This window comes from Chroicocephalus ridibundus, chromosome 4 (assembly GCF_963924245.1).
Source record: "Chroicocephalus ridibundus chromosome 4, bChrRid1.1, whole genome shotgun sequence".
In the NCBI taxonomy this organism is placed as follows: domain Eukaryota; kingdom Metazoa; phylum Chordata; class Aves; order Charadriiformes; family Laridae; genus Chroicocephalus; species Chroicocephalus ridibundus.
In genome coordinates this window covers 17499777-17519046 of record NC_086287.1, presented here as the reverse complement: position 1 = coordinate 17519046, position 19270 = coordinate 17499777, and the positions used below count along the sequence as shown (strand labels likewise).

The 19270-nt window shown below is 39.5% G+C and overlaps 1 protein-coding gene and 2 non-coding genes across 7 annotated transcripts in view; all 3 read right to left on the bottom strand.

Annotated features, from left to right (window-relative positions):
• Positions 1–14585, bottom strand: part of NAP1L4 (nucleosome assembly protein 1 like 4) — a 28627-nt gene extending 14042 nt beyond the window's left edge. For 4 of the 5 annotated variants that reach the window (XR_010070661.1, XR_010070662.1, XM_063331478.1 and 1 more), the window contains exons 1-9: positions 14465–14581; positions 10509–10540; positions 9193–9254; positions 7555–7654; positions 6465–6606; positions 6273–6359; positions 4569–4694; positions 3762–3833; positions 47–186 (exon numbers count right to left, since the gene is read on the bottom strand). Coding sequence is in view for 3 of the 5 variants with exons in the window: in XM_063331478.1 (XP_063187548.1) it covers positions 47–186; positions 3762–3833; positions 4569–4694; positions 6273–6359; positions 6465–6606; positions 7555–7654; positions 9193–9254; positions 10509–10540; positions 14465–14566 (863 nt within the window). In the remaining 2 variants the exon portion in view is untranslated. Of the gene's footprint in view, positions 1–46; positions 187–3761; positions 3834–4568; positions 4695–6272; positions 6360–6464; positions 6607–7554; positions 7655–9192; positions 9255–10508; positions 10541–12679; positions 12721–14464 lie in introns of all 5 variants that reach the window. The other variant, XM_063331479.1, reaches the window with a different exon arrangement.
• On the bottom strand, positions 2441–2561 carry LOC134515727 (small nucleolar RNA SNORA54). The gene has a single exon (XR_010071094.1). It is a non-coding gene; the product is annotated as a small nucleolar RNA SNORA54 (small nucleolar RNA).
• Positions 5929–6056, bottom strand: LOC134515728 (small nucleolar RNA SNORA54). The gene has a single exon (XR_010071095.1). It is a non-coding gene; the product is annotated as a small nucleolar RNA SNORA54 (small nucleolar RNA).
• Positions 14586–19270: the final 4685 nt, after the last annotated feature.

Genomic DNA, 19270 nt, shown 5'->3' with positions numbered 1-19270 from the left:
TGGACTATTACTTCAGAAGGTTTTTTTAATTTCAAGTTTTCCTTACCCCTCACAATCAACTATTTCAGGTCCTTCAAATGAAAAGGGATCTGTCTTGTCTGGCTCTGACTTCATCTTGTACGTTTTCGTCAGGACTGAATTAGAAAAGTAGTCGTTGGGCCCAAAGTGGAACTCTAATGAGAAAGACTGGAAGAAAGTTCCATTATAGTTTTGTTACCACTAATTTTTATCTTTGAAATAGTGAATCAGTAGAGTTACCTTAAATCACACTCTGAATACAGGAAAAAAAGTGAATTGATGGCAAACATATCTTTCAAACTACATCAGAAGGAGGAAGTGAAGAATGTTCAATTCTGAACGCGCAAGAAGCTAGAGCAACCTTGGCCAATTTCAACATTCAAATTCTAAGCAGATAGTCTACTACATTTTGTTCACCTTTACACATAAAACTGCCGTCTTAAAAGCAACCACTGGAGTAAGTACTTTGAGAAAAGTCTTGGTTTAATTTTCTGTGGAAGCCTAGTCATCATCCCTGTTTTAACAGGATACAGCCTGAAGCAGGTGTTTCTGCTTACATTTGAGTTCACTCCTCTGGCACCTGAAAATTGTTTGCAGAAATTCAGTTTCTTAATGGAAAACAAAAGGCTCCAGTTACAGAAACCCACAGCATAAACAATGCATCACTTTTCAAATCTGCAAAGCTTTCAAAAACTGATTGCACAATGCTTTATGTGCCCACTTTGCACTCAGGATCAATTATGAACTACTTCAAAGTAAAACAAAATTCAAACTGCCTCAGAACAGGGGAATCAGGTTTACAGCAGCACTGCTTTAGTTACTTGAAGGATGAAAAAGTCTCCTTTGGCAGGTCAGTTCAACAACACAGAAGGGCTGAAAGTCAAAATCCCCAACATTACCATATCTACTGCACAGCCACAGCGTGCATAACAGTTACCTGTTACACATGTTATTGCCAGGTTACTAACCTGGCAATATGTTGCAAGATCTAGACCTAGTGCATACGTAAAACAGATCTGCTAATTGCCAAAAACACTAGCCTTTCAGACCACGTGTTGCATAGCACATGGATATACTTCCCCAGGCACTCTTCAGACTCAGACCAGAAAGTGGTCTGTCATTGCTCAAGTCTGCCTTGGCCTCCCCTCTTTTTAAACATCCACCATATGCAGACAGGATAACTAACTCTTGGGACAGCAGCCTCTTTGACAAAGACATTTATCCCTCACTCATCTCCCAAAGGCTCCTTAGTCTTTTCGCACCATCTCCTTTCTATGACCACATGAATCTCCTGTGACAGAAATGTGGAAAGATAGTGGTCAAGGAGTGATGGGGACTGGTGGCAACAGCAGACTTCCCAATTCACATGCTCACAGTTTCAGGAAGCCCCTGGGAAACAGATGTGTACTGGAATATCTGTACTGGCTTCACATAGCCTATTTCAGCTTTACTTCCTTCCATTTCAAAGCAATTCGAGATAGCCAGTATGGTTTAGAGGTTGTCTTCAGCTAAGGCAAGTCTCTCTGGCAAACATGCTCAGGGGATGAATTACTAACTTAGCTCACCCGCTACCAGTGACTAACATTCACACCCAAATAATCCCACAAACTGTCACTGGGGTTATAAATATGTAGCCAGCGGCATTACTTAACATGCAGGATCCCAAGGACTAGCAAGACAAAAATTTCTGCAGAGACCGCATTTCAGTATTTCATTCCATACCTGATGATTAGGAGACAATAATAAGAGGCTTTAAGTTTCATAGACTATTTGAAGAGGTACAATAACCTTTCCAGTAGTCTTCATTTGGATATCTTTGCTTTTGATATCAGCTTACCTTAGTAGCACGTATTTCTAGATTTCCCATATAGTATGAGACATTCTCATGAAGTCCAAAAAAAGAGAACTTACTTTAAGCTACTTAAGTCAGACCCAGATGCGTTATCCACATTTGAATATGCTAGCTAAGGATCCTGATGTCCAAATAGACATGTTATATAAGTACAAATTATATTTATACAAATATATGCAAGTTTATTCACGTGATTATAAAAAAATAAAAGCAAATAGCAAGGGAATCGCTTACACTTCATGCAGATAAAGTTTATAAATACAGGCTATAGCAAACAGAACTTTGTGAGCACCATTACTATAGCCAAGTAAATTTACTTATGGAGGACAGTAACTACAGTTAATCACTTTGTATCAACGGTGAATCAGAAAATTACTATCACCTATGTCTTTTAATTGCAAAACCTAATCCCCAGCAGAATTAGTGTATTTATTACACAGCAGTTATGTGAGCTTTTTACAGTACGAAGCTACCACTGCTGCAACAGTTTTCAAGAGCCAGAGAATTTCAGGCAAGACAGTCACACACAACTGGACAACAGGTTTCACTCAAGTAGTTCAGAATGCATCCTTTTGTCTCCAAATACAGAAGGGACATGGAATTTGTCAGCCTTCCATTACTGGATTTCATGTAGCACTGGAATGGAACCTATTCACAGAAATATGCTGTCAAGAGGTTACGAACAGTGCAAGACAAGGTAATTGGTGTTTTAAGAGCAGTTCTTCAACCTAAGGTACTGCAAAACAAAGCTGAATGAGAACACAAAAATGCTGTAGACAACAACAACTATTCCCAAATCATCCAAATGCCACTGAATAGATAAGCTTCAAGATAAAAAATCCCCACCAACTTCTAAGACGACTTCACCTTGTGCTTAAACAATTTGTTTTCTTCATAAAATTCATATCCCCTCCTTCAGCCACAGCAATATTTAGGAACTTAATTCCCAATTTTTCCTCTGTCCATACTACTCCCATTGCCTATTATCAGCTCAAGTTTTTTTGTTACCAATAGGAGAAAGATGAGGACTGAAAAAACAAAAACTTTGCTTCATCTGTTTTAACCTTTAAAAGGTACTTTAAGAGAGTCCTTCCATCTTTCTTACGTGAATCTTCAATGAAATATTTTTTGCATTTATTTTAGACTTTGTCAGAAGACTACAACTCTGTAAGACAAAATAAAAACCACCAGATGCAGGCTAAAAGGCACAAGGATGATGTTTAAAGAAAGGATCTTTCTCCCTGTCTTGCCCTCAAAAGGAGTTCAAGGAATAAATATAGTCTGCGTGAATTAGATAAGCAACAGAACAACTTCTTTTCAAAGACAGTACCTGTTTCTGTACGCTTAACTTAAACAAGAAAATTTCCAAAAAAAAAAGGCAAAATTGTACTTTAAAAATTACTCATTAGGTACACTTTTAAAAGACCACCTAGTAAATTTTTCTATCCTTTTCAATAGGCACAGTACCAATCATCATGTTTTTTGATTAATATTATGAAGTCACATCTCTTCTTTTGCGAAATATTTGATATAGTAAGTAGCACCCAGACTTTTTTCCACAATTAATTTTCAAGTGAACCAAAAGCAGCCATGTAATTTTCTTAGTACGAGTAGCTAATTAGGAATTTGAGAGAGAAAGAAAGTGAAAACAAGACAGAATTGAGCCAGAATTGGCATCTAGAAACTACAATGATGTCAGAGGTATCCAGGCTAAGGATGAAAGAGCACAGGGTCAGGAAAGCTGAAGATAAGTCTTTAAAAGGCAAAGCATGAAGATATTAGCCTAGAAAGAAACCCCCCCAAACACATTCCAGCTGAAGAGAACGGAATCAAAGTTTTGAAATGCTGTTCACTTCACTACTACAATCTGTATGAGAAACAGAAAACTCACCATAGGTTGTCCAGGTTCAGAAAACTTAACTTTAATATCCTGCAGATGTTTCAATATTGGTTCATCATATTCCTTAAAAAAAAAAAAAAAAGGAAATGCCTATTCAGCAGGCAATATTTAGAAGAACAAAATTTTAACCTAGCTTGCTTGTTCAACCTGTTCTTAAGAGAACCAAACCTTGTAATCATTTGACAATTTCAGCTAAAGTTCAGATTTGGATCTAAATTTCTTGATCGTAGTTCCAAATACCACATGTAAAATTCTCAATTGTTAGGCCTCCTCTTCAGTAAATAAAGCTGCTACAATGCTAGGCTGCATGACCATTACTGAAAATAAAATAACTTCATTCAGGATATTTATTGCTGGTGAGATTCATAGGAAGACAGGCTTCAGGGAAGTCTTCCTTAACAGCACTAAAAGCAATTGATATAACTGAGGGCAAAACTACATACAGCACTTCAGACAAATTCTACCAATCCATGGGTATGCTTATAATATCCTTGCAATAATAAATCCTTTATGGACCATAGGCAGTCCATAAGCAGTACATAAGCTTGCTTTTTAGTATCTACAAAGGTTGTTACAAGATCATTTCTTGAACAATCCACACAGTGTTTAGCAGTTTGAGTCAGCTGTTCTACTCGTCCACCACTAGCCTTCCAAGCATCTTCAGGAATAATATTAAGAATTATGAGGACTCAAAGATTTGGTGTGTCACACACATTCCACAAGCACCCTCTATTAAATGGAAAAAGTACCAATTCATTTAACACGTCAGAAGTTATTATTTTCACAGGAGAGACTTACTTGTACTAATTCACTTAGCATATCTACGTTCCTAAAGATAGTAAACCAGAAGTCCGGAATTCCTTTGACATTTGTCTCTTCTCCTTCCGCTTTTTCTTCTATTACTACTACATTTTTCAGGTCTCCCTGTGAAACAAATACAGAAACATTTAAGAAATGAAATCACAGCTTCTAAATATATTTAATGAACAGAGGTAGATGTACAAAACATTTGCCATCTCTGAAGCTGTGTTTAAGGCACATTCAAAGTTTACACTGTTTTTTCCCCCTCACTAAATGAAGTTACGAGACACAGGATTTATTTACACAACTAAACATATATACTTTTCATTCAGATTTACATTCCTCATTTGGAATTCTTCTGTACAAAAATTAACCAGACCGAGTGACAGTTTCGCTGACTTGACAAATAGAAATAATAAAAACCCCCCACATTTCTATCTTTCTACAAACAGAAAAAACATAAATACGTTTCTGTTTTTCTATTCATCTTATTCCTGTAGCTTCATGTGCCATTTACAGTGTTTCATTTAAAAATTTCAAATTTAACTTTGTCTCCCAAAACACAGCTTTAGCTTCCCAATTTTGCAGAATACTTGGTAGAGTTGTTTTTCATGGTTTTTTTTTTCATTATTACATTGTTTTCAATTATTAATTTTTTGTGATACAAGATTGCCTATGCATAACTGATGTCAAACGTTACAAAAAAAGAATGACTAAGCCACTTCTCCATCCCCTCAGAAAACAGGAAATTCACGGTCTGAATTAGTTGTATTGCACCTTTCCTTTTACACCACTAGAGAGCAGCAAATACGTAAGATCTTCTGAACAGCAGCTACTTGAGTTATGACTAGCCAAGAATATGAAGCAGTTTACTTGCCATCTAGACATGTTTCCGATCTTACAGTTGCATGGAACACGGCCCTGTCAATGCTGTATTTACACAAAGCCTAACAAACCTTTCTTGCTTATGCGCAGTGTACTGTGTCATGCTAATCTCATGAGATCAGTAAAAACAAAGAGAACAATTCCCTTTGTATACAGAACAGCATCCAAAGGAAACTGAAGGAAGGTGGGACAAGGAAAAAATTCAAAGAAAACCTGACAGAACAGCAAACACAGCATTGTAAGTAGGTCACTTCAAGAAAAAGCAGCAAGCCATGAGTATACACCTCCAAAAACGATGACAGGAGAATAAGAGGCAGCCTACAGATCTTATTATCCCTCCTAAATCTAGGTAGCTCCTACTCAATAGGCAAGTAATAATCCACTACCCAGCACACACTTTATTAGTTAAATTCCATTTTATGACTAGGTGACATCTGTGTATCTATTCTGTATTTATGAAAATGAAAGCTAGTTATGTCCCCCAAAATAATGGGGACAGGCAGACAAACAGCCAGCCTTCTATTATCTTGGGGTATCATGTAGCACTGGAATGGAACCCATTATCAGACAGATACTGTTAAAAGGTTACGAACAGTGCAAAGGCAACTTTTCAATTCACTCAAGTTACAAAATTGAAAAAAGGCTAAACTAAAAGTTTAAAAGCTTTCACTGGACATTAACTATATTCATCACAATAACACATTACTGATAAAACCTTTATTTACAGAAGATGAGTCTTCCAATGGAAAACACCGTACAGGAATAAATTCTGAAAGATCTGATTTATCTGTAGTTCACTTCTCAACTTGTACTCACAGCTAGTTTTTCTTCTTCCTCATTTTCACTGTGCCACTCTGACTCTGCATCTGTGGGTTCAGCTTCCCCATTAATAAATTCTCTTCTCTGTGTTAAAAGAAAAACAACGTAATTGAAACGTAAAGTGACATACACGCAAACAGAACTGACTCAACTAGAAGGAAACAAAGTTTATACACGTAGTCTTCCCACCTTATCAAAAAGGGGTTGATAGAGTGCTGCATATTTTCTCTCTAAATCGTGTACTTCTTCATAGAATTTAGCTTCTATATGGGCACATTTCACCTGCAGCTGTTTCAAGGCATCGATTCTTCTTTTCACTGCTTTTGGTAAACTAAAAAACAAAAGAATTCTCATAAGGTTAAAAGGTAGTTGCCTCAGCATTATTTAACTTATCACTGTGACATAGGCTGCTTATAACTAAATGCAATTTTTATAGAAAAAGTTCGTGTCAAACATACATATTTCTTCAAAACATGTTTCAAAAAGTTGAAGGAATCCTCCTATTCAAGCTGCTCTCAAAGGTGTTATCTTCTGTTCCATTCCCTGGGGCCACCACCCTCCCAGTGTAGTTCAAAGATCTGAAATTAATACCTTTGCTTACACCTAAACTTTGAGATTTGAGTTGTGTGGATCCATCTACGAAAAATAAGAACTGTGCATTCTACAGGGACAAGTTTTGATTCATGGACGATACTCAGAAAAGTACACCCTGCCCATCTGTACTTTAAATCATTAAGCATTTATACATATTCAGGTAAAAAAAAAAAAAAAACATTTTATAGTATTTATATTTAGTTTTAAAAGAGGTCTACCAGATATTCCTACTAAAGAATAAAAGCACGAATATGTACTAAAGGCAAATTTTTAAAGTTTAAATCTACTCTACAGTTAACATAAAACTAAGCTTCAAACTAAGGATTTACAAGTCCTGAACTTTCCACTACATCCTGGACAGCAACCTTATAGAAATAATCAGTCAATGCAGCACATATTCTGACAGAATAAGGGCCACAGAAGGAAACAAAGGGGGGGAAGAGGAGTTGTTTCTAACCAAAGTAATAATCACCAAGGAAAATACTGAACTGGACAAAGTTCTGTTTGAAATTTTGTGTGAACTAAAACTTGACTCTTCCTTCCTGAGGTAGGGCACTATGAATCACAGCAAGTAAACCATTTTTCTCAGTGAATCATTTGTTCCAATTTCCTACCTTAATTATACAGTAATAACATTCTATTATGCTTTCAGTATTTCAAGAATTTTATTATGCCCTATACTTACGTTTCAATGTAACTTGAAGGAGTAAGCGCTGTATTGTCAAGACGTTCCTGTAGAGCTGCCAAGACCTGTGGATTTTGCATCACTTGGTCTGCTAGCTTTTCTATGAAGACAGAAACCCACTTGTAAAATAAGTCTGAATATACTTATAGCACTTTTGTCATACTGTGCATCTCACAGCAGTCACAATAAAAATACTCACTATTTTCCAAATCCCAAATCCCACCACTATAGTTAATTAGTAGCTCAAGCAAAATTACTTCAGGATCAGATTTCAGAAAGATAAAATCGGACAATGACAGAAAACACATCTTTCTCTTTGCAAATATATCAGATCTTTGCTTTTAGAAGCAAGTGGTACATTGATGACATAAGCAAATATCCTGTCTTAGTGCAAACCAGGAATTTCTCTAGCCTCCCTCTATACTAGCTGTAGCTCATAAGCGACATAAAAATTTGCAAGAGAACCACTGAATTATACTTCCAAGACATTAGTAGAAGTGTTTTCCAGTTAGTCTGACTCTTGGAAAAAAATGAAAGGACAAACACTTTGTGTATTCTACAACAAAGCAGCATAGCACTACAACCATTTCCTTGACAACTACTAATTTTTTACATCAAGACGTTTTTACAGTCTGTAAGACTCCTCAGTCATCACAAGAGTTCACAGAAGACTTTTTAAAAAGATGTCAGAACTAAAATGCTTCTGGTTAAGAGTTAAAAATCCTTACTAAAAACCGCACAGGTGGTCATAGTGGAAAGACATTAGCCTCTCAAATCTTTCCATTCTTTCTCACTGCTCTTCTCTCCAGACATTAAAAACAAAATATAAATAGTGTGCATATCGCACACTAACTTCATGAAGCCTTTATATAGGTGGGTTTGTGTGTTGTTTTTTTATTTATTTTGTTGTTTGTTTGGGAGTGGTGCTGGTGGTTGTTTTTTCATAATCCAACTTGATCTAAGAATTATTCAGTGGCATCTACCAGTTTATATGTGACTTCCCACTGTTGGTCGACAAAGGCTTTCTTAAAAAAAAAAAAAAAGGAACTGAGACCTAAAGAACATTCAATGACCACATACATGAAAGCCATTTCACTGTAACTTAGAAATTTGAGCATTCAAGTTAATAGCAATGGAACTGCAGTTTTTCTGCATGCAGAAACATTAATTTGAAAAGCATTATTCAGCAGTAATCTGTAGACCACCCAAATGAAGAATAAAGGCCTCAAGAGTATATATTATAAAGATGCATTTTTCTACAAACAAGACAGTAAAGAACTAGTATACATACAGGACTGCTAATTTTAATAATTACGCTGATAAAGATTACATGTTGTTAACAGCTAGTCTATACAGGCCTTATTGCAAGCGTCTACTGTGTTATTTCATGTAATAGTGAAGCACAACATATGCAAAAATATTATCACATAGCCTTTATTTTGCTCTTGGCTGTGATAAACAGGGAAAACACCCAAGAGTGAAGAGTTAGTCTAGAAACCGTTGCTTTGCTTTCAATAGTGAACACACCTGTAGTTTTTACTGTAAAGGTTTTGGAACTGTAGATAAAGAAGCTTCAATAAACAAGGCAATAGGCTTATTCCACCTTTGTAATGTTACCTACTACTATGTTGTTCTTACCTTTTTTGTCGCTTCCATTTTTAGCGGCCTCCACAGAATCTGAAGCAGCATCTTCTGCTTTACTAGAACAATTAAAAGTGTAACATATTAAGAAAGGCATCGCCTTACAAAAGTGTTAACACTTGAGAACAAAAGTATTCTGAATTTTCAGTGTTTACTACAGGACAAGTTTTATAAACCAGTATGCCACTAAAGGACACGTATTTTACATCTTCAAGGTTCTAAAACTTAAAAGTTTGGACATGGAACTAGTTCTCCTAAGATGAACAGGACGCAAAAGAAAGGCAAAAAAAATCCCCAAAGCCCCTCAAACCAAAATAAAACAGAAAAACCCCATACCAAAAAACACCAACAGATAAATTAATCTCATTAAGTAAATGGCTGGCCTTTCATCCATACTGGGTCGCTCTGGACAGGAAAATGTTATTACTCACAAGTGAAAATACAAGAAATCCTTTTAGTGTAAGTGATGAAGAAAAACATGAGAAAGGATATAGGTAAGAAAGGAAGATAAATGAGAGAAGCTCTTTGTTTCAGATGTCTATCTCAAGTTGTTTTCATTAACAGCAAAAACGTTTGCTTCTGCTCTAAAAAGAGATGTCCCTGTCCTCTCCATATCCCTGCCGCAATGCCTTCTTCCATCACACTTCCTGTGCTTGAGAGAGGGCCCAGAATGAGTCAACAGCCAGCAAGCATTCCCTGTGTTCCCTGCCAGTTTATAGGTTGCAAAATACAGATTGGGTATTGCTGAAATTAACCCTACCTCGGACACAAAGGAGAAAACGCTATCACACATGCAAATGAGTATTATTAGTTACCAGATAGACTAGCTTATCCAGCTTACCCTGGTGCACTGCAAGCCTTGAAAGGCTAGCATCATGTATGTATTTATACCAGTTTAATACTGTTACTTGTTCCAAAATTGCTATAAAAACTAGAAAATAAAACAGTGCCTTTTGCATGCTTTAATCATACAGATCAGAAAAACACTGAGGATCAGTGTTTTCTTCAAGTCTTTAGAACATTTAAATATGAACACTGAAAACCAAATCAAGAGAACACAAATCATGTCAACCCAAGAACAAAGTAATTCTGTATTCAATACACTATAATCTCAGCTTCTCCTGTACCAAATGAGTGTTATGGTCTTGCTGTAAGGACACACAGTCTAGGTAGGCAAAATATTACCATTTCATTCTTATCCAAGTTTGGTAATCCATTTTTCATAGGTAAAAAAAATACTTTCCCACAGAAGACTAGACATGCAGTCGGCTCTAACAATCTTGATTTAATTTTAAGAAAACAGTCCAACATACCTGTTATCTGCCATCTGTGTGCCTGTATCCACCTGCAAGTTGAAATACAGTGTTTAAAAATATTTTAATGGTAATTGGTTTACCTCAATAGAAGATGAAGACAGAACAAGCCACTGTTTAAAACCTCAATATAAATTAACAGCTGCTGGTTTTGCTAAGAAATTCATCATGCATAATCTCTTGCAGTAAAGTAAACAGCTTCCATAATAACCAATAAAAACTGGAACTTGCTCATGGTTTTTAAACAGTCTGTTAGGTGCTTTCATCTAACCCTTTTTAAACTTCCTTTTTTTCCTGTTAAGTATTCCAGATGTTAATCAATTTCTACCAGATAATAAGTCTTCAGTCTGAAGACAAGCGTCACAGTTTCTTAGACTAGCTCTGCATTCTATTAAAAAAATAAAATACCATGCCAAAGAATACAGAAATATATTATTTTCTAATTCTTAGACAGTATCACAGTAAATAATGATCTTTAATCTCTGCATATACTATATTACTATGTCTGATCTGAAAACAATGAAAGCTCAAATGAATTACAACAACTTCAGAATGACTTTTTTCTTATGTCACCGGAGCAGAAAAACATGCCTCACCTGTCTGGCTAATTAGGGCTATTTTTGGGAATCACTGATTTTGCTGCACTACACTGAATGACAACCTAGAACTGCTGCTAGATAAAGAGAAACAAAACACTGAAGGCAAGAAAATGATTTACCAGGAGAAAGGTTTTTAACATCTATGAAGGCAGAATCCTCTATATAAAGATTTGCCTTGAATTTATTTATTGGGAGTAAGAAAAAGAGGAAACATAGAAGTTAAAGTTTTTGATACTAGCAATGACTGGAAACAACTTTAGCACAGCTACCGCAGCCCCCAAGGTCTAAATTACCCCTCCTGAGAAACCAGAGGAAGCCAGATTGCCTAACTTATTTTGCTGTTACTTCCTTACTGGGGTGAAATATCCAAGCCTGTACATCTATTTTAGTAATACAGGTCAAGTTTTTTTCCCCCTATTCTAAACAGTTAATCACAAATCAAAGTAATCACTACACATCATACAAAAACATAGCTGATATTTTCCACTATTGAGCTTTCCAGAAAGCAGATGTTAGTCTGCAAATCAAATTTAGAATAAAAAAATACCTTCCATCATTCATAAGAGTCAACAGGTCTGATTTCTTAGATTCTATAGGGCCAAGCAGGCTCATCCTTAGCCCAGCTTCCAATACGCAGCTAACAAAGAACCACCTAAGTGCTAATGACATCTTGAGCGGCTGCCAGAGCAGAGGGCCCAGAGATTGCATCTACTCTGCCATCTGGAAAATGCTGATTCCTGCTCTAAGCTAGAAAAGCAACACTTTCACAGCCACATAAATAGAGTTGAAAAGCTTTGCTCATTTACAGAAATACTCAGAGTACACTTTAGATTATTCCAGAGGAAGTAAAGCTGCTTAACATCTATGAAAAAAAGCATACGAGCCCACCCTATAGATTAAGTCCAGGAACAAACAAAAGGGGCTTCTTGTAGACCATGTCTATTTCAGCAACCCAGGCACATTCATTTGCAAACGCTTATTCTTTCCTTAAGCATAACAAGAGAAAGTGGCAATGCCAGCAACCATCTGCTAGAGTAAAACAGAATTTTACTATCTTACAGCTGAAGTAAAGGAGCATACACAAGTCTTTCCTTCCATAGAGACAGAAGGCAGTAAAAAAAGAGATACAATTAAAAAGGTAAGACATAGCAAAGTGACCCAATACCAGAGTTCAGCCAACAAGTTATATGATCCTAGTCACTATTCGAGGAAGCAATAGTAAGCAACTAAAAATGTAGCCTCGCATTACTTAAAAATTAGCCTCAAAGACTCGTCTCTTCCAACCTAGGCCCAGTGACAGAGCTAATGGAAAAAATCCACTACACATACGAATTCTTCTGCTCAGTTGTTTGTGCTGTATTTCCTGCAGAGAACTACGTCTCATTCCATCTTCATTTGTATTTGGAAAACATGGAATAGAGTTCCCGTAACTCAAATAATTTTTTAAATAGCAGCTGAATTAATCTCCACTGGGACAGACATGAATTGGGCATGTTCCGACAAAAGCCATTCACCTAAGTAACAAGAAACAACAACAACAAAGAGGCACCATTCCCTGCTGCAAATACATACTTTAAGTCTTGTTTCGTTCCTCAAAGTTGTTCCTTCGGTAACTAAAAAGTAAAAAGAAGTATATAAATAAATAATTAGAAGCAGCTTTCTTACAAAACAGCTTGTGATTCCCAGTTGCATTACGGCTGTCTTTTAACAACTTAGCTGTTGCAGAGTTACTAACAAAACTGTTTGGTAAAAGCTGCTAAGGGCAGGGGAGGGGAGAGCAAAGTGATTTTAAAGAGAAAAGTTAAATGTGCACCTAGTTGAAAAAGTACAATGGCAAAGCACTGAGCCTTCAAATTTAAGGCTATCAGAACTCCAAGAAAACAATAGTGTAAGGTATTGTTATTACCACTACCACCACCAATAAGAGGCCAAATTCATATCTTGTTTCTTCTGGACAGTTCAGTGTTTTCAAATAACTAATGCAGACATGAAGCTTTGGGGAAAGAGGGGACTACATCAACCACTTGTCCTACAAAGTAGGCTGCTGCAATTTGTCCAGCATAGGTGTCACACACTATTAGTCACTTAAAACAGCAGGGAACAGTAAACTTGAAGCATGCTAAGAGCGTAAAAGCTCATTATAAGGACAAGCAATACCCTGAAGGATGCAATTTTAAAAGAAAAATCTGTACATTTAATGGCAAGACATATTCATAAATACAAGTATACAGAGAATAAACGTCCTCTGCTAAAAAAGCCTATGTCTTGTACAAACCTTCTAAACACAACTAGAATACAAAGCAGGAAACTTCTACCCACAACTGTTACTGTTTTTTGCAACTACAACAAATTAGAAGGGAAAGTTATGACTTCCGTTTTAGAGCTGCTGGGTTGCCACCCTGTGGGAAGATACAAACATAATAGTCTGATACGTTTTGTAAGGAAAATTAGAAGCAATAATGAAAAAAACAGCCAAGAGGAAGGAACCCATTAACCTGTTCCACAAGCCCTGAACATTAGCAATACTTCACACCTTGGAAGTTTTCTTGAGGGAACACTATTTTGCTTAGAAATGACTTTATAAAAAATTTGCCTAGTGGTTCTGGTTTCACCTAAAACTCGTATACTTGCTTCTCTACCTTTTTATTTTGAAGCCTCGTAGGCAGGCGTTAAAAGAACAGAGTCAGACAAATCCTACAACGGTAGTACTATATGCGGTAAACAAACGTAGCAACAGCGAAAACTTCAAACAGCCTCTCATTTGGGAGGCGGGGACTTCGAAATGAAAAAACTGAGACCCCAAAATCCCACACTGCGCTGAGGGAATAGAAGATCGTGGATGAGGTCAAACGAAAGAATCCCGCCTGACCTAAGCGGCTAAGGGTTTGACTCAACCCGAGCACCGCGGGGCGAGAAAGACGAGAGAAACCGTTCACCACAAACAACAGCCCTCCCACCCTCTTCCTCCCCCGCTTCCCCCGTGAGGGCGGGGGAAGGGAGGGCTCGCTGCCAGGCTCCACAGGGCGGGCGAGAGCGGCCATGCCTGTGGCCCGGACGGCTCTGCCCCGCTCCGCCAGACTAAGACCAACGCAGACTCCCCTCTTCTCTGGGTCCAAACTTCTTAAGCCAGCCTTAAAATGGTGCCTGACCGGGCTGGGCCCGACCCTGTCCGCCAGGCGGCCCCCGCCACCACCCAGCTCCACCCCGGCGCGGGCCCTAACGGCCACCGCACGCGCGCCCCATCCCCGTGCTGCGGTGGCCGACTCGGCCCCTCCGCTGGCCCCTCCACTAGCCCCCGTCGGCCACCCACCGCCCAAAGGCCGACAGCTCCGCTCCGCGACCCCGCCGCGCCCTTACCTGCCTGCGTCCCCTCACGCCCGCAGAGGCAGCAGCGCCAGCCGCCAAGCTCTCTCGCAGGCTCCCTCGGGCTGCGCCGCCGTCAAGAAAACTCCCACCCATTGGCCAAATCGCAGGCACCTCCCTCAGCAAAAGCGCCGCCGATTGGTCCCAACAGCACCACGGCCACCGCGCCGCACGCGGGCCATGTTGACTATCCGACGGCGCGGCGCTCAGCCAATCAGAGAGCGAGCGCCGATCCGTGGTGGGGGGAGGGGGGCGCGCTGGTGAATATGCGCGCCGGGCTGGCGGCGCGCGGGGAGAGCGCGTGATGCGGGGTGGGGGTTGGGGGGGCGGCTGGTGCCTGCGTCCTTAAAGCGACAGAGGCCGCGCGAGGCGGGGGGGTGGGGGGCAACATGGTGGCGGGCCGTCGTTAGGCGTTGTAGGCCGCGCTCTCGGAACGCGCCGGGAAAGGCCCTCACGGGGCGGCGGGGGCGGGCACCAGCCCAGGCGGAGGGGAGCGACCTCCCGCTGTTGGTGCCGTAGCGGCCGGGTGTCCTTTAACCGCTCCGGCGGCGGCGCCGTGAGCGATTCGCTGAAAGGCGGCCCTCGGGCTCTGGCGCACTGAGGGAGGGCCGGGGCAGCGTGGCCAGGAGCTGCCGGCGCGCTGCGGTTTGGAGGAGAAGAAGGGGGAGGAGGAGGCGGGCCGAAGTTGCCTCCGGGATGGCAAGGAGCGCTGCATCACTCCCCCGCGTCTGCCTCGGCTGCGGGTTGTTAAAATAATGCGTGCTGAGGGCTGGGAAATGCCGTTTCTGAAGCGGCCGGCTGCTGGAGTGCGGTGCTGCCTCCCGCTTTCTTCGGCCGCAGAGACAGAGGTAGCAGCGCCTGGCTTCTGCTCAGTCCCCTGCCTGCACCGAAAGGTTGACCATCCTAGCAGATACACATACATGTGTTTGAAAGGTTGTACTTTAACAAGAATAATAATGTGATCGTGGTTTTAAGAACCTCCCTGTATATCGTCTGCATGGATAAGACTAAATGCTCAAAGTTAAAGGGTAAATCAAAGAGCCGAGTGCTTCCTATTAAAAAAAAAAAAAAAGCCCTTTTTGATGTTTCAGATCGAGCACCTTTTGAAAATGCAGATGTTGCACATGTTAACCTTTACAGCATTGTTTCCTAGTCTAGATATGGACATAATTTCCACTTCTGTAACAGAACAAAACAAAAAAAGGGCACCAAACAACCAAAGAAACCCTAACAGCCCAGCTTCTGCCTAACAGCTGAGCTTCTGTTCGTGTGGTGATTTGTAAGCAGCAGATGCTGCGTCGCACAGTGTTAGGAAAAGTGCAGTTTCAGCATCTGAGGCCACAAGAGTTTTAGTAATCTTTCACTCTGTAGGAAAAACCTCTAACCCTTCATTGTGTCAGTGGATTCCCTTGTTCGAAAAAAAGTTTTCTGCAGGTCTGCAACTTAGTCTTGGATTTCAAGTAATTAATGACTAGGGTTTATCATCACTATCCTTTCACAGGCAAAATTAAAATTTGGAAATGATGAGACCAATTTTTTTATTAATTAACAACTAATCAATGCATTAATGTTGGATTAATTCAGTTACTGTAGGAATTTTAAGTGACAGGAATAACCAAGGAACCGTTGGTTAAATAGGTACTAACACTGTAATTAATGAGTAAGATAACTTTGAATTACATTCAAACAGCTAAAGAACTGCAGGAATGTTCCAGAGTGAGTCGCACAAACAAGCAGATTTGGTGGACCAGAGGACATGCTCAGTGGAAGGTTCTTCTTCCACTTCTTTTCTTTGCTTTTAGCTCCCTTTCCCCGTTTCTCCAAACCAGTCCTTTTTCTATACTTTCTTTTTTATACTTGCATGAGTTCTTATTTGTGACAACTTTATTCATGATAGCAGCTACACTTAATTCTCAGTCTTCCAAAGAAGAACATAATGAAGTCTGAAAGGAGGATTTATCCGACAGTATTCCTACTTCACACTTTTGTTCTTGCTGCTGCTGGTTCACAGCTCTCAAGTACGCTTTTAAGCTTTTTCTGTCAATCTCCATTTTGTTAAAAGCTATTTCTCCTTTTCACCCAGAAGACATCTGGAGTACAAAGTCCAAACTTTGTCTCCTACAAAGATGTAGGAAGTTTTGCTAGAGTAGGTGATGTAGCTGCATCTTTCTGCTGTTGCTGGAATACACCGCAGCCCTATTCAGACTATTTGTTGCACTACTGCTTCTTCTGTGGCATGTGTTGAGTTTGTCCCTCTGCACTAGTCACTGTCTTGTTAATGCAATTTTCATAAGTGGTGCAAACCCTGAATTAAATTAAAATTAGGATGGTCTTGTAAAAGTAGGTTTGGTTTCTTCTGGACCAATTATTGAAGCCTTGAAAGAGGCCAGAGTGCTGTAAGTATCTGTCCCTGTCCACTGATGTGTATCAAAGTAAACATACATTTAAATTACTTTACTTCCTTGGATTGTTACTGCCCCTCTCCAAAGGCATTGATCTCCCATGATTAATGAGGGATTTTTGCTGACCGTTTTCTAACCTTTTGTAGTACCGTGGCAGACTTTAGGACTGTGGATAAGGCACAATCTGTGGAGTCATCTTGCTGTCAGGTGCTCCTACCCTGCAGAGAGCTGCAAAAAGCCATTTGCTGAATCACCATGGCTTGATTTAAACACCCAGCCTAGCATATAAGAGAGCTTGGAGAACCAAAACTGAGAGAAGGGATTATGGCAGAGCTGCTGCACAGATGCACCAGACACTGGAGAGAAAGCTTAGGCTGAGATCTGTAACTGGCATTAAAATGTCTGTGTCTTCTGCCCTTGGGTGGGTATTAATGGAAACTGCTCTCACTTAGTGAGATGCCAGACATTCACAGCCTAATTTGAGAGATAAGACTTAGCTGTCGATGACTTTTTCTGGAGGGGGAGGAAGTACTTTGATCATGGCTAAGTGGAGTCTTGGTACTAAATAGCTAATGTGCTTCTTAATTAATTTGTTCTGTCTCCAGAGACATGTTAAGTACTATGCATGTGATACAGTGTCCTGCATAGAAATTGCCCTGTGAAATCAGAGAGAGGAGTAAAAATTCCTTTCCATATTTGTGTGGTAGAAATAGCGTAATTGAAGTGGGAGCTAAAGTTGGTCCAACAACTATCCAGCACCTGAAAATCCTAGCTTAAAACATAGAAAAAGAAGCTGAAGGTATGTACTCTATGTGGCAGGGATTTGCTTCTTTGCACATTTAAAATGCATCAGTGGTTTCCTGGAACAGTGGACAGCAAATACAAACATTAAAGAGGGCAAAGAGAGTATCATAAATGTAATTGGGCACTCATTAGTTTAAAGTCTTTGAAAAGATCGGTGGTAACAAGACCAGATTGAACATTCCACAGATTTTTTTCTACCAGTTATCTGAACAAACTGAGTGATGGAGGAACTTGTTCTCTTTAGTGGAGCAGTATTCATGTTTGATGTTAATGTGAATATTCACATTAGAAAGGCTGAAAGGCACACTCTGAGCAAAAGACACAAACAAAATTTGCTACTGCCAAGTTTGGCCTTCAGCCAAGGGTGCAATTAAAAACAGAAACAGCACACTTGTACCTTGCCTTGCCATCTCTGAATAAATTCTTTGATAGGTGACAATGAAAAAGCTTCGTGTTGTATAAATCAATATGAGCTCCATGTTTCAGAAAATTAAAATATTAAAAAATTCCAAGATTTTGCTATGAGGGTTTTCATTTTCATAGTGCTTATAAAAATCACATTCCAGACTGTCTTCCCTGAGCATGTGTATGCATACGTGCACATTTTAAAATAAATTAAAAAATTAAATACTGTGGAGTCTGTCCTCTCCTTTTTCCTTGCTGAGAAAGACAAGTGACTAAGACACTGAATGCAGACCATTGCTGTTGCATTCTCTTCTGGTTGCCAGGTCACTCTCACTAAGCAAGTGCAGTGGAATTCACTTAAGTGCCACCTTGATGGATTGCCAGGGAAGAGGTATTGTGCTGTGCCTTTCAGTGATTGCACAGATCAATTGGCACACCTTCACCAAAAAAGTCATCTTAAACAGCGTGCATCCAAGCCTGGCTGCAGCAGTCTTTGTTTCCTAGCAGGTTTTTTTTTTAACTAGGACTTCATGCATACTGTTATTTTTTTGCTAAATTGTGGCTGCATAAAGGATAAAAGTAACTGATCTGTAGTAGCTCTGGAGCTGGGTTGGGTTTTTTTTTTTGTTACAAATTCTAGGAGAGCAAGTCTATTTTTCTGTCTCTTTGCCAAGGTCATTGTTTTTCTTATCCTGCTGCTCTTGAAAAAAAAGGAACTCAAAATATGGGGAAAACTCTGATTTTATTTGGAGAGAATGAATTAACTTCCTGTTTGTGTATGTATCAAGGTAAAATATTTTAGCAGCTTCTTTACAGGAGTTGCCAATTTGTGTGCTGCTTTTTTTTTTTAATAGAAAATACTTGGGCCTGTCAACAAACTCACAGATGCTTCCATGAAGCAAATATTTTCCTTGCTGACAATGCTGACTTCCAAGGACAGCTGAAACAGATAGGAAGAGAAAATTGTAACTGAAAGACCAGTTCAAGTATGGGAAGAAAAGTTCAAGTATGGTAAGGTTTTGAGGGCTTTACTGCTGGAAGAGTCAAGTGACAAGTTTGCTTGAAGAAGGCAGCTTTGAAAATGCATGAACTAGATAGCAAAGCACTATAAAAAGCAGGGGAGAATAAGTAGCTGTGTGGAAGAACAATGATCACCCAAGACACAAGGTGAGCCTGAAGAGGAGAAGAT